At 41.1% G+C, this 26,922-nt stretch overlaps 2 protein-coding genes across 5 annotated transcripts in view; both read right to left on the reverse strand.

Annotated features, from left to right (window-relative positions):
• LOC121771536 overlaps positions 1 to 6,809 on the reverse strand; it is a 48,556-nt gene extending 41,747 nt beyond the window's left edge. The window contains exon 1 of the mRNA XM_042168344.1: positions 6,350 to 6,809. Coding sequence (XP_042024278.1) covers positions 6,350 to 6,682 — 333 coding nt within the window. The 5' untranslated portion in view covers positions 6,683 to 6,809. The remainder of the gene's footprint in view (positions 1 to 6,349) is intronic.
• Positions 6,810 to 9,764: 2,955 nt separating this feature from the next.
• LOC121792153 (protein virilizer homolog) lies at positions 9,765 to 26,233 on the reverse strand. Of its 4 annotated transcripts, XM_042189986.1 has the most exons (30): positions 26,059 to 26,233; positions 25,692 to 25,797; positions 24,732 to 24,820; positions 24,386 to 24,509; positions 22,932 to 23,594; positions 22,399 to 22,767; positions 22,068 to 22,172; positions 21,748 to 21,927; positions 19,247 to 19,388; positions 18,987 to 19,168; positions 18,724 to 18,809; positions 18,592 to 18,640; positions 18,255 to 18,321; positions 17,702 to 18,183; positions 17,520 to 17,619; positions 16,222 to 16,355; positions 15,764 to 15,831; positions 15,472 to 15,688; positions 15,137 to 15,352; positions 14,860 to 15,015; positions 14,704 to 14,757; positions 14,409 to 14,623; positions 14,240 to 14,309; positions 13,783 to 14,111; positions 12,802 to 12,970; positions 12,318 to 12,717; positions 11,335 to 12,206; positions 10,499 to 11,248; positions 10,341 to 10,412; positions 9,765 to 10,058 (listed from the first exon to the last, which is right to left on the reverse strand). In XM_042189986.1, exons 2-30 carry the CDS (start codon positions 25,764 to 25,766, stop codon positions 10,038 to 10,040), a joined length of 6,456 nt encoding a protein of 2,151 aa, XP_042045920.1. In that variant the 5' UTR covers positions 25,767 to 25,797; positions 26,059 to 26,233; the 3' UTR covers positions 9,765 to 10,037. The 4 variants fall into 4 exon arrangements, with proteins under 4 accessions (XP_042045920.1, XP_042045917.1, XP_042045919.1 ...); XM_042189983.1 differs by having other exon boundaries at positions 11,335 to 12,717; XM_042189985.1 differs by having other exon boundaries at positions 11,335 to 12,717; positions 25,692 to 25,818.
• Positions 26,234 to 26,922: the final 689 nt, after the last annotated feature.

A 26,922-nucleotide genomic window follows, 5' to 3' on the forward strand; every position in this document is an offset into this window, starting at 1 on the left:
TTTTGTTTTAAGTTAATAAAATTCCGGTTGTTTTACCGTTGTGCTCGTTTTACCTTGTTATGTATGAGAAAACTTGTGAAAGCGCTTTTGGAAAGGTTGTGTGGTGTGGTGTGGTGTGGTGATGGTAAATTCGGACTTTTGTACTAACACGTGTGTTGAACAGAATGTCTCCCCGACGTGTAGCCATTCATCACGAGAATGAGGCAAGCAACGAGACTCAAAGTAGTGTGGGCCTGAAGGACAACCACCACCACCACCACCTCCACCACCGCCACAGCCGGAACGAAACATTGAGAAGGAGTTTCGGAAGGAACGTCCTCCCGTATTCGATGGAATGGAGATCCGGCCAAGGCTGAGACCTGGATTCGGGCCATAGAACGCATCTTCAATTTCTTAAGGTGCACCGATCAAGAGCGCCTATCGTGCGTGACCTACCAGCTTACCGGGTCTGCAAAGTTTTGGTGGGAGACCAAGCAGCGGACAATGACGCAGGAACAACTGGACGCCATGACGTGGGAAGACTTCAAGGAGGAACTGTATGACAAATATATTCCGAGGAGTTACCGCAAGGCTAAGGAGGCCGAATTCTACAATCTGAAGTAAGGGCGGATGACAGTGACGTAATATGACCGTGCCCTATGCGACATGTCTAGATATGCACTGGAGCAGGTGAATACTGACGAGAAAATGGCGGGGAAGTTTTGTGCCGGTCTGAGGCACGAAATCAGGATGGCTTTGGCATGCCGTGGAAGGCTCTCGTATGCCGAGTCGTTGTCTCGTGCACTGGACGTGGAGGAAGCAATGCCACGGGAAAAGACAGTTACACCCACTACTCCAACACCACCGACGCCACAGCAGAATTTCCGAGACAAAAGAAAGTGGGACGGGAACAGCGAACCCTTTGACAACAAGAGGTTCTAAGGTACCCCAAACTTTGCCCGGGGAAAAGGAAAACAAACTACTCCATACCAAAGTGGAGAGTACCGTCAGAGAGCACCTCCTTGCGCCAAATGTCAGAAGAATCACATGGGGGAATGCAGAGTCGGGACAAACGTGTGCTACAAGTGTGGTGGAGTTGGACACTTCGCCAAAGAGTGCCTGAACAATAATAACACGGGAGTTGGGGGAACACCGAATGGGCCTCGAGGGAATCCTACACCACCTCAGCAGCCGCAGCAGCGTCGCCTACCATATCCCACTCAAGCTAGGGCCTATGCCTTGGGACGCAAGCAAGCTAAAGCCGCACAGGGAGATCAAAAACAGGATAATCTGGCAGGTATGGGGACATTACTTGACATGCCTGTTGCTGTTCTGTTTGATACGGGTGCGTCGCACTCCTTTATATCGCACTCCTGCGTAAATGCTTTAAGACTTCCTGTTGATGAACTTGAACATAAGATGAACGTGAACTCACCGGTAGGAGGCCTTATAGACATTTCACAATCTTGCTCGAACATAGAATTCATGGTGGGGAAACTTAGCTTAACGGCTCACAACCTACATGTTATGTCAATGGATAACGTTGACATTATTCTGGGGATAGACTGGCTAGCAAAAAACTATGCCACTATTCGATGCCAAAAGAGGCAAATCTCGTTACAAACCCCCGGGGAAGGAGCCCTCTACCTTCCACGAGATTTCGATGAATCAGCGGACTTGCGTGATATCGGCACTTCAAGCAACTACGATGATTAGAAAGGGGCATCCTGCCTATCTCGTGTACCTGCAAGGACATGACAAGAAAGAAAGAAAAGTTGAAGATGTGGCGGTAGTACGTGAGTTCCACGACGTGTTTCCCGACGCGTTGCCAGGACCTCCGCCTGACCGACAGTTGGAGTTTACTATCGATCTGGAACCAGGAGCCGCACCAGTATCGAAAGCACCTTATAGGATGGCACCGAAAGAGTTGGAAGAACTCAAAATCCAGCTACAAGAACTACTGGACTTGGGTTTTATAAGACCCAGCGTATCGCCGTGGGGAGCACCTGTGCTGTTTGTGAAGAAGAAAGACGGGACACTGAGAATGTGCATAGACTACCAGGAATTGAACAAATTAACTCTCAAGAACAAGTATCCTCTGCCGAGAATAGATGACCTGTTCAACCAACTCAGGGGAGCAGGGTATTTTCAAAAATGGATTTAAGGTCAGGATATCACCAGCTGAGGGTACGAAGAGAAGACATACCTAAGACGGCGTTCCGAACGAGGTATGGGCATTATGAGTTTGTAGTAATGCCGTTTGGACTGACAAATGCACCTGCAGTATTCATGGACTTAATGAATCGAGTATTCCACCCATACTTGGACAAGTTCGTCCTGGTGTTCATAGATGATGTGCTGGTTTACTCGAAGAACGAAAAAGAGCATGAGGAGCACCTAAGGATCACGCTAGAGACACTGAGAACGGAGAAGTTGTACGCCAAGTCTAGTAAGTATGATTTCTGGCTAAGGGAAGTAAATTTTCTGGGGCATATTGTGACGGCCGAAGGAATTCGAGTTGACCCTGCAAAGGTGGATGCCGTACAACAGTGGAAGGCGCCAAAGACCCCAAATGAGATTCGGAGTTTCCTGGGACTGGCAGGATACTACCGGAGATTTATTGAAGGATTTTCAAAAATCGCAAGGCCGATGACCCAACAACTGAAGAAAGGGACCAAGGTCAATTGGACACCGGAGTGTGAGGCAAGTTTCCAGTTGTTGAAGGAGAAGTTGACCACCGCACCTATTCTAGCCGTGCCAGAACCGGGAATCGACTATGTGGTTTACACTGATGCATCTAAAGTTGGACTTGGATGAGTTTTGATGCAGAACGGTAAGGTGATTGTCTATGCTTCGCGTCAGTTGAGGCCACACGAGCTGAACTACCCTACTCATGACCTGGAATTAGCAGCTGTTTTGCATGCATTGAAGATTTGGAGGCACCATCTCTACGGAGTTCGTTGTGAGATTTTTACTGACCACAAGAGTCTAAAATATTTCTTTGAGCAGAAAGACTTGAACATGAGGCAACGCAGATGGCTCGAATTAGTCAAGGATTATGACTGTGGCATTAACTATCATCCGGGCAAAGCAAATGTAGTAGCAGATGCACTGAGCCGGAAAGCCCAACCACAACTGGCTACCTTTCTCACTCAAGAAGAAAATTTGATTCGCGAATTTAGCAAGATGCGATTGGAAGTAGTGAGAGCTCCAGACCTGCTGACGAGGATAAGAGAAGGTCAGAGAAATGATAAGGATTTGGAGAAGGTTCGACTAAAGGTAAGGAAAGGTGAGCAAGAGAAGTTCCGAGAAGAGACTGACAATGCCCTCACCTATGAGGGAAGGCTATGTGTGCCGAATGACGAAGGACTTCGAAATGAAATTTTGACTGAGGCACACGAGACTCCATATACCGCTCATCCTGGAAGTTCAAAGATGTACCATGATCTGAAGGGATCATTCTGGTGGGATGGGATGAAGAGGGATATAGCTTCGTTTGTGGAGAAATGCTTGGCTTGCCAGCAAGTAAAAGCTCTGCATCAACGACCCTACGGGAAGTTGCAACCACTAGAGATTCTGGAGTGGAAATGGGAACATATTGCCATGGATTTTGTGACGGGTTTACCAAAAACTCGGCAAGGGAATACGGCCATCTGGGTAATCATAGACCGCCTCACCAAGAGTGCGCATTTTATACCTATACCTATAACTCATGGATCCGACAAGCTAGCCCGGATTTATGTGAAAGAAATCATTCGACTACATGGAGTACCAGTAACAATCACATCGGACCGAGACACAAGGTTCACTTCAAGATTTTGGATAAGTCTGCAACGAGAACTTGGTACTCGATTAAATTTTAGTACCGCTTTTCATCCACAAACCGATGGACAATCAGAGAGGACGATCCAGACTCTCGAGGATATGTTGAGAGCCGTGGTTCTGGACAGAAGAGAAAATTGGGAAGTTGTATTGCCGTTGATCGAGTTTGCCTACAACAACAGTTTCTAGGCAACGATAAATATGGCCCCATATGAAGCATTGTATGGGATGAAGTGTAGATCACCACTCTACTGGGATGAGATTGGTGAAAGAAGAACACTTGGGCCAGATTCGGTAGAAGAAATGATTGAGATTGTTCGGCAAATTCGTCAAAGGATAAAAGAAGCCCAAGACCGACAGAAGTCATATGCTGATGTCCGGCGTACCGACTTACAGTTCAACGCTGGAGATAAGGTGTTCTTGAAGGTATCACCGTCAAAGGGAATAACGAGGTTTGGCGTAAAAGGAAAGTTGAAGTCGCGTTACGTAGGGCCTTATGAAATTCTTGAGAAGGTGGGACCCGTAGCATATAGGTTGGCACTACCACCGAGTTTTGGAACTGTGCATAACATTTTCCATGTGTCGCAATTAAGAAAGTATGTGTTCGATCCCAAACAAGTGGTACATCAGGAGGAGATGATTTTGAATCCCGACTTGAGTTATGAGGAGAAGCCCGAAGCTATTCTGGACAGGAAAGTGCGGGAATTGAGAAATAAATCAATCGCGTCCGTAAAAGTACTTTGGAAACACCATGGCCACGAGGAGGCTACTTGGGAACTCGAGGATAAAATGAAAGAGAAATACCCGGAGTTGTTCGTTAGAAACGAGTAAATTTCGGGACGAAATTTCTATTAAGGTGGGTAGAATGTAACGCTCGTACTTTTTAAAGAACTAATTTAATGTATGACACGAAATAATTAGTAAAAATTTTTCGGATGCTATGCTCCTCGTTAAATGTACTTTGGAAAGATATAGTTTTTACGTGGTGATGTGATTTTGGAACGTCCTTTTTATTTAATTGAGGAACTTTGGGAGACATGTCAAAAGCCTCATTGAAATAATGATGACGATATTGCTATATTTAGCATAATGGATGAGATGTGGGGGATGAAATTTTTTTTATGGAAGGATGGCGCGCGTAAATCGAGGAACGATCGAAGAAATTATATTTGGAACAACACCAAATATAAGTTGTGACGTTAGGCGTCTTTAATTTTTTTGGGAAGAACAAGATAACGAAATTTAATAAAGCTTCCGTAAATTTTAATTATCGAAAGAAATGTGAGAATATAAGGTACGTATATTTATATTTGGGCTTCTCAAATTAAATTAGAGTCCAATGAGTATATAAAAAAATGGCTTGGGCCCTAACTATTTAAGAATCTAACTAATTAATAATATTATCAACTTGGGCTTTCAACTACATGAACCCAAACTAATTAAAAAAAGTATATGTTGAGCCCAATACATTTCCAAGAATGTGGGAACAAGCCCAACACCCTTTTCTTCCTTCCTCTTCCTCCCTCTCGGCCGATCAACCCCCCTCCGGAAGACTCTCCACCTTTCAACTTCTCCACTCTCCATCTTCCACCATTAAACCTACAAACCAAGAGTCACCGACTACTTCTTCATGTAACCTCTTCTCTAACTCCTCACAATTTACACTTCACAAAGAAAAAAAAAGAGAGAGGGAGAGCCGAAGTAGAGAGAGCCGAGAGAGAAAAGGAAGAGGAATTTCCACCATTCTTGCCCATTCACCACCAAGTCCAACCATTTTGAGGTATAATCCCTTTCCAATCCCAAAGCATGAATTTGTAGTAGCTAATTCTTACATGTTGTTCATTGATACGGGACCCCCGCCAACAGCCGCAGTCGTACCAGACGCAGCAGCAGAACAGCATGCCGAGCCGGAGGCGGCGGCAATCGACCAGCACGAGACCGCACCTCGGGAGCCGACGCAGAGGGTGAATGAACGAGGCGAAGAGTTGACGACGTCGAAGAGATCCTTGAGGCCGAGAGACAAACTCAAGGCGCCAAGCAAGTTCAAGAATTAGCCGTGTGCTTAGTTTATTTCTTTTAAATTTCTTTCCTTTTATGTTTTAGTATTTTTGAACATTAATTTAATTACTGTTGAGTCGGGCCTGATTTATAAGCCCCGTTCGGGTTTTCTTTGCGGTTCTTTCCCGGATGAATTAGGATACGTCGAACCGCCCTAGGGTCTTTAGTATAAAATAGGGTATTTCATCAACACATTGTTTTTATGAATGAAATAATTTCCCTACAAACCTATCGTGTGAAACAAGCTATTTTACTTTCGTCCATTGCTGCTCCGTGGAAGACGTCTGCGAATTCAGCAATTCTCGCGAACAATTCCGCGTGGTGGACGTGGGAATTGATCGTTGTTCCGTCGAGAAGGAAGATCACGGAGCCGTTACGGAGAACGTTTGTAACATTCATGCATTCACTCTTATAAACAATTCAAACAAGTTAACAACAAAGAACTAATCGAACATCGCCGTACTTAGTCGAAGCCACGAAAGAACTTAACTTTGTATTGAGAACGTAATTTGCGGGTTGATTCGGGGTGGTTCGGAGTGTTTCCGGAGAAGAGGAAGCTGCCGGCAGCGGCGAGCGGCCGGTAACAGCAGCGGCTCCTCCCCGTAGCAGCAGCAACCGTCGGCGAGCAGCAGCGGCGGCTGACTCCAGGCGGCGCGTTCGACTCATGACGGGTACAGCGACGAATCGCAGATGATGGCGGAATGGCAGCGGTGGCGACGGCGAGATGTTGCTGCAGGGTAGCGACGGCGAGGCGCCAGTCGCGGGGCTGCTGTTCAGCCACGGTGATTCCACGGCGTACGACGGCATGGGCTGCTCGGAACATTGACAACAGCGGCGCTGTGCAGTCGACTGGCGGTGGCGTGGGTGAGATTCGGAGAAGACGATGGGTGACGGAAGTTCTCAATTTGGGGATTTTTTTTTTTTAGAATTAGGAAGAAGTTAGAGGGAGAGAGTGAGACGTGGAGTGGGTAGAGAAAAAGCTTGGGCGTGTTTTGTTTTTTTGTTTTGATTGGGCCTTGTTTTATTATTGGGGGGCTATTGTTTTTTAAAAGTTGGTCCTTCTTTAACTTTTTGGGCTTCCTAATCTTAGTTGGAGGAATAAGGTGGGCTAAGTAAATAAAACTTTGAGCCGTCAATTAAATTAAATCGCTGGAAATTATTTAATTAATTCTGAAATATTTTGGAGGATGAATAATTTTATCCCAAGTCCGAAATAAAATATTTTCGAAGAGAAATAGTTGCGATCATTTAAGAACGCGCTTAAATAAATTTTTTAGAAATTTATTTCGACGTCATGGAAAATACGAGGAGCCAACGGAGAAAGAACGAGCGTAAGCGGCCGGCCGGCGTCGCACGCGACGCCTTGGGCGGCCGCCGAATAATCGAAAACGCACGAAAAACCGAGAAAACGAATTAAAGGATTTTACTTAGAGTGCATGCATTCTAAATATCTTCGTTACCGAGATTTGATGGGTACTTTATGTATTTTCCGAAAAGGTGGTTCGCACAGCCGCTAAGGTCGGAACGAGAAGCTACTAAGGAAAACTCTAAGCTTTTGAGGTGGGCTTTATTGCTTAAACTCTTTTATTTGAAATGATATGTTTATGGTGAAATAAGGGTGGTTTAAAATACTATGTCATGCCGTATTTTATGTTTTTGAATTGCCTATCTGATTGTCTACTAGAATATTGTTCTACTAGACTTTGATGGTTAACGAATTCGGGTCTAACTAGGGTCTCAGCCCTACTTAGGCTAGTGCACTGATGGGGATCGTGAGCCGTCCCTTAGGTCGGCCGGTCCAGTGATCGAGTTTGTGGCCACATTCTCGTTTCACATGATGGTTCAGATATGGTACATGATGGAGGATGACGATTGTCCGCGCGGGCACCATTTTAAGGAATGATTTTAGTGTCTCTCGGCCCTTTTAAAGTAAAACTCGAGTTTCACTCAATGATGGCTTGACATAATTTAAACGATAAATGTATTTTGGGCATGAGTTCACTGGGTGCATCAAGTACTCAGCCCCTGCATATGTTTTCCCTATGTGCAGGTTGAGCGAGGACGGGATGCGGAGGATGTTGAACAATGAGCCAAGATTTTAATCAATAAATATTCCGGTTGCTACTGTGTCCTCATACATAGTAGTAGTCAAACTCTCAATTGCTTCCGCCACTCTAAGTTTTACGAATTTCTATGTTTTTCGTTAATTCGTCAAGCTATTTCTTTTCGCACTATGTTGCTCTGTAATTTAGACTTTGAGTTGATAATGAAATTTCGTCTTTTGATCTATATGTCGTACTTCCTTGATTGCTACCCCTTCTTCCCCGCTTCTTAATTCTCACATTAGTCGCGATCCACCGTGCTTTCTATCCTTAGGAAGTGCAGTCGTGACAAAATAGGTGTTGCATCTAATTACTATTATGAAAAGGGGATTATAGAAATCGTAGAGAGCTTTAATCTTGAACAGATCAAATAAAGGGACGTGAAGAAATGAAAGTGTATGCAGCTCAAAACCCAATCTAACATAATTATATGTTTGTTGGGATTTTATACATTGCTAATTTTAAAGTAAATAGATAACTGAAGAGGCTCAAAATTCGGAATCCTTTTTTTACTTGTTTATTTTGTGTTTTTGCCATGTTTGGATATTCACTTGCGTTAATTCATATATAACCAACTTCACACGGAGTATATGTAGATATATGTAGCAGGTCAGAAATAAACGAGCACCTTTGAAATTGTTAATTTACATATATATATTGAGAACTAAAATTTTATTCAAAAAATTCAAAGTTTGTAGGAAAAATACAAATGTTGAAAATTCATGTGTTTACCTACTCATTTATGGAGTACTACTTATTATTTATATGTGAGTCTTGTATATCACACAAACCTCCCAGAATACAATGCACTTGTGGTACATTATATTGTACTCTTCATATTTAAATAAGTGCCATATTTAGCTTTTTTTCTTGTTACTCACATTTCGAAAATTAAGAGTATAATTATAATATGTTTTCCATTTTATTCTTATTAATGTTTTTTAAATTTTATATTTAGTTGTATATTTGTATTTATTATGATAATTATATAATAGGGTTAAAATATAAATTAATTTTTTAATATGCTAATTTGACGGTTGGGGGCATATAATAAAAAACGAATGGAGCATACTACAATAAAAGGTATCAGTAGTTATACAATATAATCACATGGTGGATATCTACAATATATAGTTTGTATTATAATAGGATAAGAGATTTAATTTTATTCCATTATTTTATTTGGGGTGCTTTTAAAATATATCCCACGGTTTAGGTAGCATATAACTATACTACTATAAAAAATGCTAGCAGATCAGATATGTGTTCAAATTTAGAATTTCCTTAATAGATCGTGTTCGAATTCGGTCTTCAGAGGTTGGATTGTATCGAATTAACCCAATAACAATCCGATATGCAAGTTTTCCCGCCCTACCTTTTTTAGTTCTAACAACAAATATACTCAAAACTTGGTCCTAAAATATATGGGCCCAATGATACTAAACATTTGAAAGCTCATTTTTTTTGTAATGCAATTCAATTATGGCAGATGCAATGCAACCAAATATGGAAGATGCAATGCAATTAAAGGTACTATTAAATTTGAAACCTTTCTACTAATGAGTAATGACTTTGAATTCCTCATTTGGGTGCGATTTTAATTTTTGAGTTAATACAACATCCATTTCTACTTGCATTTTTGGGTACCATTCCATGATCATCCATGAGATTTTTCGAAATTAGTTCTTGAGTATATATCTACTCACCTCCATCGACATCTAGTAGTTTTTTGGAGCTGATTTCATTTATTTTTGCTGAAAAGAAAAATATAATGGAGGTGAAAAGGGGCGTGAGATGCCTATATACTATAAAGAGCTTAAAATGCCACACATGATTGTTATCTCGTTTTTGGTCATTACAACATACAAGAAGCATAAAATGCCAAACAGTTCATCAGCTTATAAGCTCATTTTATCCAAACATCTTATAAGCTCTTGAAACAGTTTAAAGCAATTCCAAACATACCGTTACTAGATGATGCTACATCCCGAGAATTCAATAAAAAAAATGTAAAGCAATGTACAAACATATCTTCAAAATCAGGTGCCTTTATGAGATACAACCGCCAGAAATTTCCTACAATGGACCCAATCGCTCCTGGTAAACCATGGCAACACATGATCAGAAATACTATTAAACTTGAAACTTTCTAAAATAAAATTCGACTGACGATACAGAATAGCAAGGCAGGTAGTGAGACATAAGCACCAATGAAACAACAAAAAGATCACTCCAGGAATTGCAGTAATAGACTAGATAATATTTTAGATGACCAACAACATGCCAAGACAATGGACATATGCAATAAGCAAGAAAAAAGTTTCAGGTATGAAATGTCAATAACACAGGTGGGAGCAGCAATTTTATATAACGTCAAACCTGAAGCATCTGCATTAACTTAGGATGCTGCTCCAAGAGCTGACAAAGCTTATCCCGGTCACTCAGAAGAGACTGCAATCAAGTTGAGTCAAACGATCAACTCATAACCCTATAATCAACTGAAGTCTGTAATTATATTAGTCTCGAGCTTTTAGTACCTGAATGGCTTCAGGGGATTTAAAGAACTCTTGTAGAGAAATCCCAGAATCTAGTTGCTGGGATGTTTCTCCTGGTTGCTGCAAAACTCGCTGCTGCTGCTGCTGCGGTGCCTGTGATGTAGTATCCTGTTGTTGCACCTGATAATACACTTGACCCGGGGAAAGTTGCTGCTGCTGCAGCATCTGGGATGGATGAGCAGGAATCTGTAAGGAACCATGCAACATTGGTACCGCCAGCTCAGACTGTGGGGAAGATGCAACAGATGGTCTAAGATGCGGAGGTGGAGGACGGGGGATTTGTGGCGGCTGTAATGGCTGCAACTGTGTAGGTGTAGGTATGGGTTGGGCTAAAGGCATAGAGATGGTTAGATTATGCGATACATTCGCCATGTTGTCTCCATGTTGTTGGGCTAAATTGTTTACATAAAGATTTACAGGCATGGAACCTGGCCTGAAAAGTAATGGTTGCATCGATGGCGGGGGGTAAGAGTTTAGCATTGAGTGTGATGCTGGAAGGTTAATCAAAGGTGCGCCAGAATTTTGCTGCATGTCTGGCTGAAAATATTGTGGTGATTGAGAAGTAGAATTTCCCATTGAAGGATTGCCAGAATAAAGAGGTGGTGTAGGAGGAAGTGGTGGAGGAGGTCTTGTAGATCCAGCAGGAGAGGAGTGAGATGTCCTTCCGAATTTTGAATTTTGCTTTGAGGCAGATGTGGAGTTTCCAGCCTCAGACATATAATCTGACTGAACCTGCAAATCGGAGTAAGAGTGAGAAACTACACGCAAGTAAAAAAAATGCAGAAACCAGTTTAAACAGCAAGTAGATCTTCACATACATGGAAGCCTTGAGGACCCTGAGTCTGAACATCTGGTGCAGACTTTCCAAAAGATGAAGACTGACCCACACCAGGTAGCATATTTTGAGACGGCAAGGATGAGAATGTTGATGGAGGTGGCATCAAAGGGAGAGGAGGCTGATTCATAGGAAATTTCTGGTCATAGAAAGATTGCAACCCAGGACCACTTTGTTGTAGAGGTGGTTTAGAATATAAATGAGGTTGCATCCTGGGATCAGGAGGAAATCGTGCCGCAGATGAGGGAACCTTCATGTAGATAGAAGCAGCACCTCCAGAAGTACTTGCTAATGCAGGGGGTTCAGTTGCATGAAGTGGAGTTCTGATTGGTAAACCCTTTGAGACATCTGGCTCAGGGAACTTCTTATCGGAGGAAATGCTTGGTTCTCGAGTCAAGGGCATCTCTGGGCGAGATGCAGACATCCTTGATGAATACTCACTCAGTGTGTTTTCATCCATGTTTGATACAGACGGAGTAGCCAAGTGAGAGAACTGGTTGCTCTCATTTACATCACTCTCGGTCTCCTCTACTATTGAATGAGGAGGAGAATGTGGTTCAATAACAGATGGAGGTTGTGGCAGATTATCATCCGGTTGTGGAAAGGGCAATTTATCATCGGGTTCAGCTTCTTCAGCATCAAAAACAATATCAATTCCCTGAAGATCATCTTCGAGATCCGATTTCAACTGCTGAGGTTTGCTGGACTTGTCTCCATCTAAGTTGTCATCTGGGGCTGTCATTTTCGCAAGGGTTGCTACTTCATTAACTGCTACCCCCGCGACATTTTGGCGCTCCCTTTGCCTGGCCATAAAGACGTCCACATGAACTGACGGTGGTCTCCCGCTAGCAGATCCTATCCGTGGGACAGCAATTACATTAGAACTGTTAGTACCATCAGCATTTCGTTCTCTTGCAACATAGTCATCCACATGCATAGAAGGAGGCCTGCTAGTGTTTGGCTTACGCTGTCTAAAGGTATCACGACGAGTAGGGGCAGGTGGGGTAGTGACGGGTACCATCCCCCTAGAGAATGTACTCTGTGAAGCAGCCTCTACAACTGAGTTCTCCCCTCTTCCATGCCTATTCGGCCCCTCGAGAGAGGAGATCTTTCTTTTTGTAGAAAGACCTGTCTGTGTCATTCTATTACGCATATTCTCTGGACACTCCCAAGAGAACATTGTTCCGAATTCATCCAAGCCATAATCTTCAATCAGCTCCATACTTCTATCCGCAAATCTATGCACCCTTGAAGGAACTGGAGGAGTAAGCAATGAAGTGCAACGGCGGGCAATTTCAGCATCAGCTTCCTCCGTGCCAGATGATTTTTGCATTAAAAGCATTAATAAGCTTGCAATCTCCTTGATCTAAACAACCATGAAAAAGAATGAAAACAAAATAAGAAAGAACCCCTCATCAACAAGAAGAATTAGAAGGAGAGCGATAAAAACCTGATAAGGTATAGGATGATTCTCAGATGCTGGTTTATAGCTCGCCTCTGCTTCCAACAAACTGATAAGCTCCTCAATTTGCTTCAGATTTTCTTCAGAAAAATCTTCCAAAGAGTCTTCTCTCACTCCGAACAGGAACTTGATTGCAGAAACCCTTTCTCTATTCAGGCTGATTAGAAAGAAAACATGCGAAATATTTGACATAAGCATTTCAACTCTCATAAAACTAGAATGTGTTCATATAAGAAACATTGCGGTAAACATTGGCAATCTTTGGCAAATTTTCTGTAATTTTGTTACTGTTAAGTGAACTGTCACCACCTAAAAGTTCCACAATCAAGATATATTTAACATGGTTTCCTCCTACTGATAAGGAAATGTGGAATAGTAAGAGCACACATAAGTAGTCACACAACTATGAAGACAGAAAACCTTTTCAAATGCAAGCTTTTATATTCATGTGTCACACTGTTAGTAAGATATTCTACTTACCATTAATCAACTCTATGGCTATGCTTTACAAGAATAGTTAACTGCCTAGCTGTAGGAGTAGAGTCCATTGACCCCGAATACAAAGTCAACAAACACATATTTTCCTCACTAAATGGGAGATCGCAGCCATGCCCATCAATACGCAAAGTTCTTTGTTCTCACTCCTTCCTCTACAGGATTGCCCAACAGATAACACTCTCAAGCAACTCTAAATATCATTTGTAACACCAAAAATTGAACAAATTAAGGGCTAAAAAAGTTCATTGTTCCCATAGATACACTCTCTAAAAAAATCATTTCCCCAGCAATGCAGAACATTATGACACCCTACATTTAATTAAACACCCCACAAATGACTTTGTTAATCAGACAGCCAATTCATATTTTCAGAATATGTTCTAGCACATCAAATTGAAATTCAAGTTGGCTTAAATATTAATAATTTTAAGTATCAAGAGAAAAAAAAAGTACGAAGAACAATTTTCTTACCTTTCCCCATCAATGCAAAAGCCTAAAGCACCTGAGGCTAATGTGTAAATTGCTGAAGCAACCTGTGCTGCAGGAACATCTTTGGAATCAATAGACTTTAACAGAGTGGTCCAGCAGCACAATAATGGAGGATTCTCCTTCAATTCATTTGCATAAATTAAACCACAGCTTGTATTGCTCTCATGTTTGATTTGATTCTCAGAATCCTCTACAGCAGAGGGCATAGCGTGCTTCACAATAGAAAGTAAAGCATTCCGGCCTTCAGCAGAGGAAGCCATCTCTTTGAAGGCGGACAGACAAGTAACCAATTCTGTTGCAACGGGCAAGACCTACAATATGAACTTATTGTGTTTATATAGAGGCAGGGATGATATAGTATAAAACTGACACGGAGATAATGGCATGATATTTTAGTTATAGATTTAGATGCAGATAACAATATTAAAAAGGAACATACCATGCAGAACCTTAGGATATATATCCATAATGTGGAACATTCTTCAACAGTAAAACAATAAGGGTTACTCCTGGAACAACAAGCGAATATTTATGACATGTCAATGTCTATCCAGGTAAGTGTTATGAAAAGAAGGTCACATCTACATACACAAATGGAAAATCCTGACCTTTCATGTACTCCAGGATACTGCAGGGATGTACGCCCATCGCTAATCAACAATAAACATTGAAAAACTGGTATACACCAACTAAGAACTGGAAATTCATATTTTGCTAGATTTATGTTCCCGGGGAACTGCTTTACATCAAAATTGGCACCTCCTGTACACCTCTCTAGCACTTCTGTTAGCATCTGAAATCCACCTTCTTTCAGCAATAGTGGCTGTCATGGAATAACAGAATTAGACAAACTCCCTATTTGATGGAAAAAGGAACAAGTTAGTTTTGAAATATGGAAAGTACCTTAGCATTTGGATGCTCCAATAAGATAGCAAGAAACTTAAGTAGGCGGTTAACCTGCAATTTAAGAGGGAAAACAAATATATATTAATGAAGTGAGAACAACTTAGGAGTACAGCACCAAAAAGGTATAACATTAAAGCTAGTCTTGCTGATAACCTTGTACGCGTCCACATCAGACAACACAGACTGCTCTAAGAGGCGATGGGAGATCCATGAAACTATTGGTTTCACCAATTGTGAAGCATAATCAATATTGAGACATGCAATCCGAATAACAAAGACACGTAGAACTTCTTGCACAATGACTGATATCTGGCATGTTACAGAACTGTAGTAAGACAAAGAGATAAAGCATAGAGAGCAAGTTGAGCTTGGGGACTAACCCACATGCCACACAATTTTAGCTTGACAAAACATAAACATGGACACTTACACTAGCAGCACAGTGCAATATAATATCGCCAAGTTTCAAAAGTTGGGGAGACAATTGAGCTATTAGCTTTTCAGTGTTGCCAGGCCTTAGATACCAATTCACTTGTTTCTCCTTTGGTGGACCAAGTAATGTCCCAACAGCCATTGCTCTTAGAGGGCTCAGAATTGGCATTCCATTCTTCCACAGCCAGTAACTTTCATCTGGTAACAAATCATTCTTGAAAGACATAGGATTGGAAGAATTAGTCATACTGACATTCTATTATTATGCAAAATGGATTACAAGATTCACCAAACGCTTGAAGTGTAAGCAATGTAATCGTAATATTCTCTTACTAATAGACAAAGCACGCTGCAAGTTTCCTTAGGACCCAGTGCCAATAGTGAAGTTGCATGAAGACTATCAAGGACAAAGCGAAAAAGGCCAGGAGTCCAACTGTACACTGGCCAACAGGCTAGCGCTGATGCTATAAGATGGCAAACAGCACCAAAACCAAGCACGACTTCTGGGAAAGAACTGTACAACTCTGCTCCACAAGCAGCTAACTTGGGGCTACAAATAGAACCGGTATCAACTATAGTGGCACATTAATCTATAGAGAATATTAAAAGATAATTTTTGTGCTACCTCACTTCTCGATGCAACTGTAAGAGTACATTCATTAGTTTGGTGTTCCGGTGTTGCTCCTTTGATTCCTGAATATAGCAAGAAAAACTCACACACTGATTCAAGTTGGAACCATTCACCATTATCAAAGAATAGAAAGCATTGTGCTAGTGGATCTACAAGTGTACTCCGCATTCCCTTTCATGTGGGCATAAGTTAGTAGAACTTCCTACTCAGATTTAAACTAAAATTTTAAATCCCTGTAAAACCTTAATCTGAAAACTCCATAAGAAAAACGACACATGTCCAAAATCATTAAAGTTAATATGAGCAATCTTTTGAATGTGTCACAACTAGGACTGGACCAATATAATCTAAATAATTCCAGAGCAAAAATGATATTAAAATGACATCAAAGTCTGGATTTGCACAGGGAACTAGTGTAAACTGTAAAATAAGAATGAATTGTCACCACGAACCTGTAACTCCTGCAACAGATTGATCAGCAGGACCAGTGAAGGAATAAGCAGATCAAACATGCTTTTTTCACGGTTACGTTCTAAAAGTAAATCAGAAGATGAATTTCCCTCTCCACCCTCATCAACAAGATAATCTGCTCAAGACAGTTAGCCATGCATTAGGTTCCTGAATCATAAGCACTCAAAAGGTATCAAAAGCCCCCCTCTGGACAAGGCTAAGGGAAAAAATGTAGCAAGAAACTAAGATTCAGCAACCATAACAGGTTATGATTTTCTATTCACTCATTTACTCCCTAGTCCCTACCCAACAGGCTTTATAGCTTAGTAAGACACCTATGATCATTGACTTAGTATAGCTCTTTTAGATACTTTTAACTTTTTCTATGGGAATGTCTAGCCATGTAGGCAGGTAAGTGTATCTAAGTACTTCTGTAGTGTACAACTTAATAGGTGCATTATTCTATTTTTATTTGGATTAGACAATGTCCAACATAGCAAATTAGCAGTAATGCATCCAGAAAGAAAGAAAAAAAGAGAAAAACTATGGTTATGGGCTCTTTAGAACATCATGTTGTTCTGACAATGTTATGATTGTTTCACTATCAAGTGAGATGAATATTACCTCTTCTGTAACTTGAACCATCCATATCAATAGGACCGAAGAAAAGGAGACAAATTAAACTCCAACAGTGGTTAGCATGTACAGCTTACATTCCCAAAATAGAAGGTGAGTCCAATCCGTGTCTAACGGGAATCAACTATATACTATACTACTATAAAAGGTCAGGATAAGCACGAAATTTACCTATGAAAAACATAGCTACAGAGCAATAGCCTAGTTCGAAATTAAGCATAATCAAATATAGTATGTAATGCAGCTGTAAACAAAACAAATCATTGAGAATATAAAGCTCCTATAATCGATGAAAACATTCAGGTAGCAGTTTTGTGAGCAAAATTAACATAGACAAGAAATCACTCATCAGTCAGCAGATATCCAAATTATGCCAAGTTCACTAAGAAACAGTTATTCTTGTTAGAATATACTCCCTCCCATGTTAATTGAGTCATTTTTCTATTTTGGGAAGTTCCAAGATAATTGAGTCATTTCTATTTGTGGCCAAAAGTAACTCTCTCTTTTACTTTATTCTCTCTCCATCTCTCTTACTTTATTCACCATTCATTTAACACACTATTCTTAAACTCCATGCCGTAAAGAAATGTCTCTGTTAACAAGGAACGGAGGGAGTAGCAATGTTGTCAATGTTCTCAAGGAGAACACAGGAATGAATACTGACCATAAATATTAGATGACCTCTCAAGCATGAGTTTGCAATTGATCATAATAGCATGGATAACCATCACAGCACCTTCATTATAGAGAGCAGTAGCAGCAACCTTATATTAAACATAGAGGACTTGGTTAGTGCAGGTCTGTTACTAGAAAGTTCCAGGAATGAAACTAACAAGAGTACCATACCGAATTTTCTGAAATAAACGCCAAAATACGAATTGCTGTAGTGAGCTGAGCAATAGAGGTATCACGGAGAATAACACCTGGAAAATCCTTCTCTGTAATCCGTTTTCCTAAAAGATTATCAACAATGTTGCCATCGGAACTAGTGGAAGAATCTCCAACTACATCATCAACATCCATCATGTCAGATGCTAAAACACTGTCTGAAGCCATGTGAACATCTCCTCCAGAAGCCAAAACAGCAGCATAACGTAAGAGTCCAATTGCTCCTTTTTTATGGTAAACTACACCGGCATCTATCCATTCCAATAGTCGTGCAGGAGCATCTTTCTTGTTGGAACCTGGGGAGGATGAGTGTAATGCAGCATGCATTTCTTTTGCATGGTCTATCCAAGATGTCAAAGAAGTTGCAGTAGAATCAGTAACAACGACTTCCAAAATCTCAGCGGTTGAGTAAAATATGGCAAGATTCAAAGGTGAAACTCCTGCAAGTTAAAGATCGCCACTTATAAGTATATAGGAAAACTGTGAAACCCCACTCAAATAACTGGCTTACCTGTATTCGGTGAAACAGGTTCAAGCTCCTTTCCAGAATGCAAAGCAGTAATCAGAACTTTGAACGCCTACAGTGCAAAAGAGCAAAGATCCACATTAAGTGGAAGGGAAGAGAAAGAGCCATGCTCCGGACATCAAAACTTGAAGGGAAGAGAAATATATGCACCTCACCGCCCTCCAGAACAAATTTAATCAATTGTGATGATTTCAGAACAAATACAACTAACTGAAATTACAAGGCATAATATGGATGAAGTTCATCTATTTCAAGGACCATACAGAAGAAATGGGAATACTTGGCCACTCATAAATGTAGTAGAAGAGTAAAAATTTGCTACCTCTGGGAAATTCACCAAGACCAACAGAGCCTGGCGTCCACACTCTGACCTGAAATAGACCACCTCAAATCCTTAAGGCAGTTAGAAACATGAATAAGCGTTCACCTTAGAGAACCTACAAGCATACTCTACCTGGAGAGACGACAAATATCCCACAGCACCCATAAAAATTCTTCAGTGTTTGGAGCCAACTTACATAACCTATCCACAGCAATAACCTGGAAAATATTAACCAGAAAATGCAAGTAGTTCTTAACAAGAAGTTAAAAGCAAATAAACATTATTAATCAGAGTTAGCAGAAAACAATCAACCTCAAGAACTTGAACCGGGCCGTATCGAGTAAACAAAAATCTGAAATGACATAGAAAACATAAAGAGATAAAAAAGAACTTACTGCCCTCATGTGCATCTCAACAATCATGCCAACATCTCTGGGACGAACAAAGAAGCCTCTAGACAATAAGACAGATGCATAGCGAAGTGAAATAAAGTCCCCATTCTGAACACCATGGATACCCCGCAAAGCACGGATGACAATTAAGGAGACCTCCTGGTCCCTTAGAAGAAAATCTACTCCTGAAAGAAAAAGTTGACAACATTAATACAACAATATCTTAAAGCTTGATTAGGCATGGAGGTAACAGGAAATCAAACCTGAGCGACAAAACAGGAGAGAAAGAATTATAGCTTCAACATTCAAGACAATGTCCAAGAACAAGTGCATTGCATCCCCTGTTTCAGATCGCAAGAGAGGAGATGATAACAATGCAGCTGCCAGAGGAAGGAATCCTCTTTCCTGTCAAGAATAAGGGAATTAATTAAGTAGCACTAGGGGCAAGAGGACAACATCACATGGATTTAGAGCATCTCCAATAATAGGCGAGCGACCGGCTCGCCGATTTTTGGCGCTCGCCGGTCCGCTCGCCGAACTATTGCAGCCGGCGAGCGACCGGCGAGCGGATTTTTGATTTTTTTTTTATTTTCAGAACTCTATATATACGCAATTTGCAAGTCATTTTCATTCGCACCACTTGTTTTAACGAGTACTTTCTCTATCTTAATTTCTGTACAAGAGTAACAACGGGAAATGGATCTCAACAACGAGCCAACTTCAGGGACGAGCGGGTCTCAAACTCCCACGGTCACCGTGGGAGGTGGATGGAGTCAGATGCCCGGGTACTACAACAACATGTACCCTTGGCAACAGATGATGCCCGGGATGGCATCTGGGGATGGTATGCCGGGATGGCAGGGGATGCCGGGGGGTCCTGCGATGCAAGGGGTACCGGGGATGCAACCCGGGATGCCGATGATGCCGGGGTGGGTACCCGGGATGCAGATGACGCCGGGGTACCCGGGGATGCATGGGACGCTGGGTACCCGGGGATGCATGGGACGCCGGGGGGCTCTGACGTCTATCGCCCCAGCTTTGATTTTGGTACTGCTTCTTCGCACACATCGACCCCAGCGGAGACGCAGTTCCAGGGGATTGAGACCTTCTCCTTAGAGGAGTTGGGTATAGATCTCGGGGCACTGTCCAAGGCGTGGGTCAGTGTTTACAATGACCCCCTCGCCTTGAACAATCAGAGGATCCTCAACTTGTGGGCTAAAATAGCAGCAGCTTACAAGGCATTTTACCCGGAGGGGAGGCCACGCAGCGGGGAGGAGTGCCGGAAGAGGTGGGACCGAATCCGGGCTGGGGTCTCCCGATTTTCGGGTTTGTACACCAACGCCCTCCGAATGAAGTCCAGCGGCCAAACTGACGAGGCCTGCAGGAGGCTGGCAGAGAAATAGTTCCCCCAGCCCGGCCTTTACAAGGACTTCACCTACTAGAACTGCTACGAGGTGCTAATGGACTCCGAGAAGTTTCGGGAAGGTGTCTATGCTTGCTGGCAGAAGAAGCAGCGCCTGAACTAAACCGGTGATTACGCCGGCGGCAGTAGCGGTGGTTCCCACGGCCTCCCCGAAGATGCTCAGGAGACCCCGTCCCCTCCCGTGTTTACTCGACGCACTCGCCCGGTTGGTCAAAGGCGGGCGCAACGGGCTCGCCAGAGGTCCCAGGAGGTCCAGTCGGCATCCCCCATGTTGACAGCTCGACAGATAAACTCATCTTCTTGGCGCGTCAACAAGCGCGGGCTCAGATGATCCAGATCATAGATCAATGGAAGAATGCAACTGACCCCGAGGAGAAGAGTTTTTTCCATGCAGTGCTCGTGAGTATGCGAGAGGATTTGAATCCCGCCGCGGCAAAGGTGGGGGGCTCTGACGCGGGCTTAGATGCCGCAAATTTGGGGGTCCCGGATAGCGGCGATGACGGCGAGGAGTGAGGCGGAGGCGGGGGGCTCGTGCGTGATTTTAGAGTTTTTTTTTTGTAATGTAATTTTTTTTAATGGACTTTTTTTTAATTTATGTACTTTTTTAAATTTTAATATTATTATTGCATTTTCCCGTATCTGTGTCGTAAGTGGAATTCCGTATTTAGTGTGATTGTTAATTATTTGTTTTTAGTGTTGATGATGTGGCTAGGCTATGGCTGAGCTATTGCTTGTCCAGTTGCTTGTCCTGATGATGTGGCAGGAGGGATTTTAGTGCTGATAATGTGGCAGAGGGGTTTGTGGCTGGGCTATGGCTAGGCTATTTGCTATAGGAGATGCTCTTACAAAAGTATAAAGTACACAGTAATGGTTTGAGTAACCGTTCAACAGCATACCAAAGATATCCAATTAAATATGAAAATGATACTACACTCTATCAGCTTAAGCTTTTACATGAAGTAATCGACTCCATATCAAAGCCAGGCCACACAAAAGGTCATGTGTTCGATTCTCGTGGTTAGACATTCGGCAAAAACTCTGCATGCAAGGCTTTGGTAAATTGTGAATAAAATACTAAGTACACGGGGAGTCAGGGACGAGGAATCCTAATCAGGGTTTTTTAGACAAACTACAGGAAATTACTCAAAGAGTAGAAGTCACACAAGGAAAGCATATAACAGGCACAAAGAGCCCTATGCAAAAACAAAGAGCAAAGAATAAAATCATAATGTCAACTATGCATATTATGGAAAGCAAACTATACATCATTAAAGATTGAAACACAGGGAAGAGAACAGGAATGTGAGGATGCAAATAGAGAGTGATGGGAAGAGAGCATACTTTTAAGATGGCAAGTAAATGTGAGTCAATGTCAGAATTCAAAAGGCGACAACTAGATAGATTGATCAAGCTACTTGTTGCTTTATATGCTAATGACCCAGTATCACCAAGGATAAGAGATCTGCTTGCAGCAGCCATGGGAGAAGGATCCTCTACTGGACCACTCAACTTCATTAAATTCTGCAACAATGTTAATTGGCAAATGTTACTTAGGGAAAAGTATTTTTATGAGCTAGACAGCTAGTCTAAGAAAAAGAGCACTAAAACATACCATAGGAAAATAAGCAGGCAATACAATGAATAATACTAATAAAACTAACCAAGAGTTTCTTGAGTTGCACTTTAGCAATGACAAGCAAGTCCGAGGTATAGTTTGTAACACGGTCATCGGTTGTAATGCCCCTAAGTACTGATAATACTGCACACTGCAGACAAGCGATCGTATAATTACGAACTCTAACAAAATGAAATCATCTATAGCCACAATATAAAGTGAAAATGGTTCTCATATATTGTTTTATAACCATTTGTGAGTTCATATTTATCTGCATGTATTTGCATGTGTCAGTTTACTTCATTCAACCACAAGATCGTACATGTGTACTTCAAGTCATAGCTACCACATATACAGTTCCCAAGTGTGGAATGTACCTCAGATCTGCAAGCAATTTCATAAAACCGTATGCGCTGAAGTACAGCAGTTGCAAGGGATGCAACATCATGCCTCTGATTATTCAGCAACAAGTTCAGTATTTGGTTGTAGCCATCACTAGTGCCAGCTGGTATATTTTCATCCTCCCGAGGCCACCATCCTAGTAAAGCTTCACAACCCACAGAATGCATAGTAGCCTGCTCAATAACTCCTAGCAGCAGTAATGTAAGACTGGTAGAATTGTGGGTTCGATGTGTTAAAATATATACCAGCTGCTTCATGCCACCAGAACTAACGAAATGAAAGCAGCTCTCTCTAGTAGAACACAATAAAAGAGCCACTATGGACCATAGGATTGCATTCTTATTCTGGAGACAATATGAAGAAGCTAAATCAGCTTTTGAAGGCACATTACAAGGTACAGAAGATGCATAAAACAGAAACAGAGGAAAATTTGTGATGTGATCCTACAGAAATTTCAAGGATGTGTGACAGATGTCATGTTTTTTTGGAGGATGCAGATTACACCTACCTGTGAAAGATATTTATATCCCACATTATGAGTGCTGCTACAGAAGTCAAAATGGCACTGGAGAGTATCCATCAACTCTTTGGAAGTAAAGCCTTCCTCAGATTCAAGAAACAAGCATTCTCCAGAAGCTTCCGTAGATGGATCTCTTGATTCATTCTGAATCATTTTATAAAGGTCCAAAAGTTCCTTTTCTGCGTCAGTAAGAGTCTGATTAGTATCCCCACCACTTTTAACTCCATCAAAGCCCAACTGATTTTGCTCAATATTATTGTGAGAGGAGCAAGTTATTCTATAGGTTGAAGCCACTGAAAGTAAGGCACTAATAACATTATCAGCTGCTGCTAACCCAACATTCTGAGAATCTAAAATTCTGAATACTAGTAACAGAAACTTCCTTAATTTAAGCGGAAGATCTGATTTTACAGCTGCCTGAGATAAAATTTTCAAGGGAGATACAAGTTCCTCCATTGTCAGCATAGTGGAGTGGAAGGCAGGCGGTAAATCTTCTAGGTTTCCCTCAACGGTACTAATAGTATCAGTCAAAGAGCTATCTAAATCCACTCCTATGTTGAACTGGCCTAGATCTTCTGCTGTATTCCCATATATCACCATGCTTAGGCTGCGATAGCTGCCTCTAACAACCAAATGATTAGTAACCACGGCCTACAAAAAGATGATGCAGTGGTAAGTTTTCTGGGTGGAGATACACAAAAGAGGAAGTGCTATGAAAATCCAGTCAGCAAACATAGAAAAAAATTTTACATATTCAGCAGGTATCACGAGCTTACTAACCTAGTCAATTTTGCGAAACATAATCAACTATAACTTAAAATTCAATGTAAATTAGTGAGCCAATGATGCCATTGTACGCATTAAACATTAAACATCAATCAAATACAGTAAGAATCAAATGCATTGACTAGAATTTCTCGCATGAAAAGTGGTTCCTAAAAAGTTGCTGGTGGGCCCACTATAGAAACTTAAGCATATATAAATAACAGATTGCCACATACATGCCTAGTGAGTTGTGAAAGTGTGGCAGAAAGAATTTTGCAAAGCATAATCAACTTCAGCTTATGATACAACTTAGATTAGTGAGACAGTAATTCCACTGTATGACATTAATCAAATACAGTAAGAATCGAATGCATTGACTAGATCTTACATGAAAAGGGGTTCCTAAGTAACTGTTGATGGGCCCACTGTGGAAGCTTAAGCATATATAGGTAACAGGTTGCCACATGCACGAGCAGTGAGCTACGAAAGTGGGATGGAAAGAATATTGGGTAAAAACATTCAAGATCAGGCATGATGAGGACCCACCAAAATCTTCTTCATAACATAAAGTAAAAGTCAGACACAAAAGAAGATTAACAAATTCACTCACAAGAGGTAACAGTAGCTTTTATGTAGAAATAGCTCATCGTGAGTTATCTAAAATTGATAGTATATACCTCAACCTCGAGCACAGTTGATGAAGAGTGTGAATACAAACAAGGAAGGCATAACCGCCTAAATCTTGCCTCTCCTTCACACTGAACAAAAACCTCCAAAGCAAATGATGGGGGTGAAGTAGCCCTAAAAAATGCGATATAATGTAAGTTAGCATCCTAAACGGAATGTTATAAAATTATAAAACAAAAAATATTGCATGAAAAATTGAATTAATAATTAGCATATTTTCAAAAAAAAATATGCTCTTTCGTGTGATTATTTCCAGAAATGATTCAGATGCTGTATTATCAAACTTAAATTGCATCCAGTCAATATTAATTTACAAACAAATGACATCCATAATACCCCATAAGCTTCACTGCAGGGCAAATTGATGAAGCATTCTGCTCAAGGAACTCACAAGCAGAGATGATAACAGGCTCCAAAAATATCACCTGATATTAAAAAAAAATTAAGTCACGCTATAATACATAATTCAGAATGGTTAAGAAGTAGAACTAGGGGGGAAAGTAATACAAATCTCACATAAAATAGGCATAAACATGCATCAGGTATTAATAAATGTCCGTAAGTGCATACATTAGCATACCAGTAAACAGCATAAGTGAAACAATCCACATTATTTCCCCTGAAGAGATATAGGGTCATGCAGAAGTTGGTATAAGCTACATGGAACATAATGGAATGTAAGAAAAATACCAATACTTAAGTCGCTAAGGAGCCCCCTGCCCCCCAATCTTAGGAGATGGATTAGAGAAATTCATCGAGCAAGTTCACAGCTATGTCAGTCTGTCAGAACAAAGAACCAAACTGGAACAAATCCTGCCCCTAACAACTGCATTCTAATTTATACTTCAAGCGAAATTCAATACTACACAAAACATTAAACATGCTAACTAGATTATACAACAGTTCACCGCACAATAGCAAAGCAAAATCTTTTCATCGAAACCAAGGAATAAAATGAGAAAGCATAATCCTCAGTTTACATGAGAAAAAGAAAGTGAAACAAACTGCCTCACTAGCAAAGCAGTGATCTAATTAAAACGACAGGGGAAATTTGTGGTGCATAAAACACTGAATATGACACCACATATAAGAGTAAGAACCTATTATAAGGTAGATAGTACGCGGTCCAACTAAGTCAAGCAAAAACTCTATTCAAGCAAGCATATATACAGATATCAGTTTGAGGGAAAAATAAAAGGAAAAAACTTGCAGGGCTCACAAGGCTCCGACCTAAAAATTGTTAGCGATGGGATTAAGAAAAATAACCAGAAACAGAGAATCAAGTCACCACAATACCTCATCGACGTATTCATCGAGATGGGGGTGAACGAATGTGTGAGCATAGAGCACGCCGGGGTCAGGACGGCCCATTGCTATTTCTGGTCGGCCAAAATGAAACGACCTGCGATGGACGGAAGCAACCCTGTGTTTAGGGCTTTAGTGGTTTTGGTGTAGAGAGAGTTTTGGGACTATTTTCATAAATGCCTTTGATTCAGTTTTGGAGGAAAACATAGCATAAACTATTGGGCAAGATCACTGTCCATTACAGTGAAGAGATAACGGCTCACCAAACAAGTTTTAAATTCCTTAGACTTATAGCATAGAAAAAAAAAGGACAGGAGCTCAATTAATAAAAACAAAATAAAATATAAGATCAGAATACCTGAATCGAACTAAATCAACCAAGAAAATAGAAGCAAATCAAAAACTGCTACAACACACCACAGTGAGGCCGGCGAAGTAGGAGCGGCGGGTGAGGCCGGCGGGGCGGATTTCGCCAGTAGGGAGGAGAAAAAAGGAAAAAAGAGATGCCACTTTCAGTAGGGTTGGAGGGAATTCCACTTGATGGTATATCACTGAAGGTCTTTCTATTTTTGTTCAAGGCGAATAATGGAATTTCATTTTAACGAAGGAGATTAGATTTATTCCGGAAGAGGGAGTGACGCATAAGGGTTATGCGTCGTTATTAATGAAACGCACAACCCTTATGCGTCTTTGGTTAATGACGCACAAGGGTTATGCGTCGTTTAACGACGCATAAGGGTTATGCGTCTTACCCTAATGACGCATAACCCTTGTGCGTCACGCTGGTTAGTATTCTTGCCTGTCACGTGGGTGACCCGGCTTCGATCCCCGGCACCGACACATTTTTTTAATTGATTAGTATTTGATAAAAATGAGTTATTCTAAACATTTGTTTTTGGCAAATACATATTACTCTTATAAAAGAATTAATTAAAGAAGTTAATTGGAATTATTTTACTAATTTGATAGACACTTCGCATAAGCTTCTTTTGTTACAAACATGTCTCAAATAATTTCATTTGTATAATGGCTTTGACTTGGCCAAGCTCCATTTAAAATGAAGTAGTATTAAATCAGAATAAATGGAATTTAACAATTTTTGGAGTCACCGATGTTTTATCTATTTCAATGCTTAAATAGACTCACACAAGTTTTTGTGTCATATTAATGCATTTATAAGATATTTCGCATTATTTTTTATACACGTTGTGGGAATTTTATT

The sequence above is a fragment of the Salvia splendens genome, chromosome 2 (genome assembly GCF_004379255.2).
Source record: "Salvia splendens isolate huo1 chromosome 2, SspV2, whole genome shotgun sequence".
NCBI lineage: Eukaryota > Viridiplantae > Streptophyta > Magnoliopsida > Lamiales > Lamiaceae > Salvia > Salvia splendens.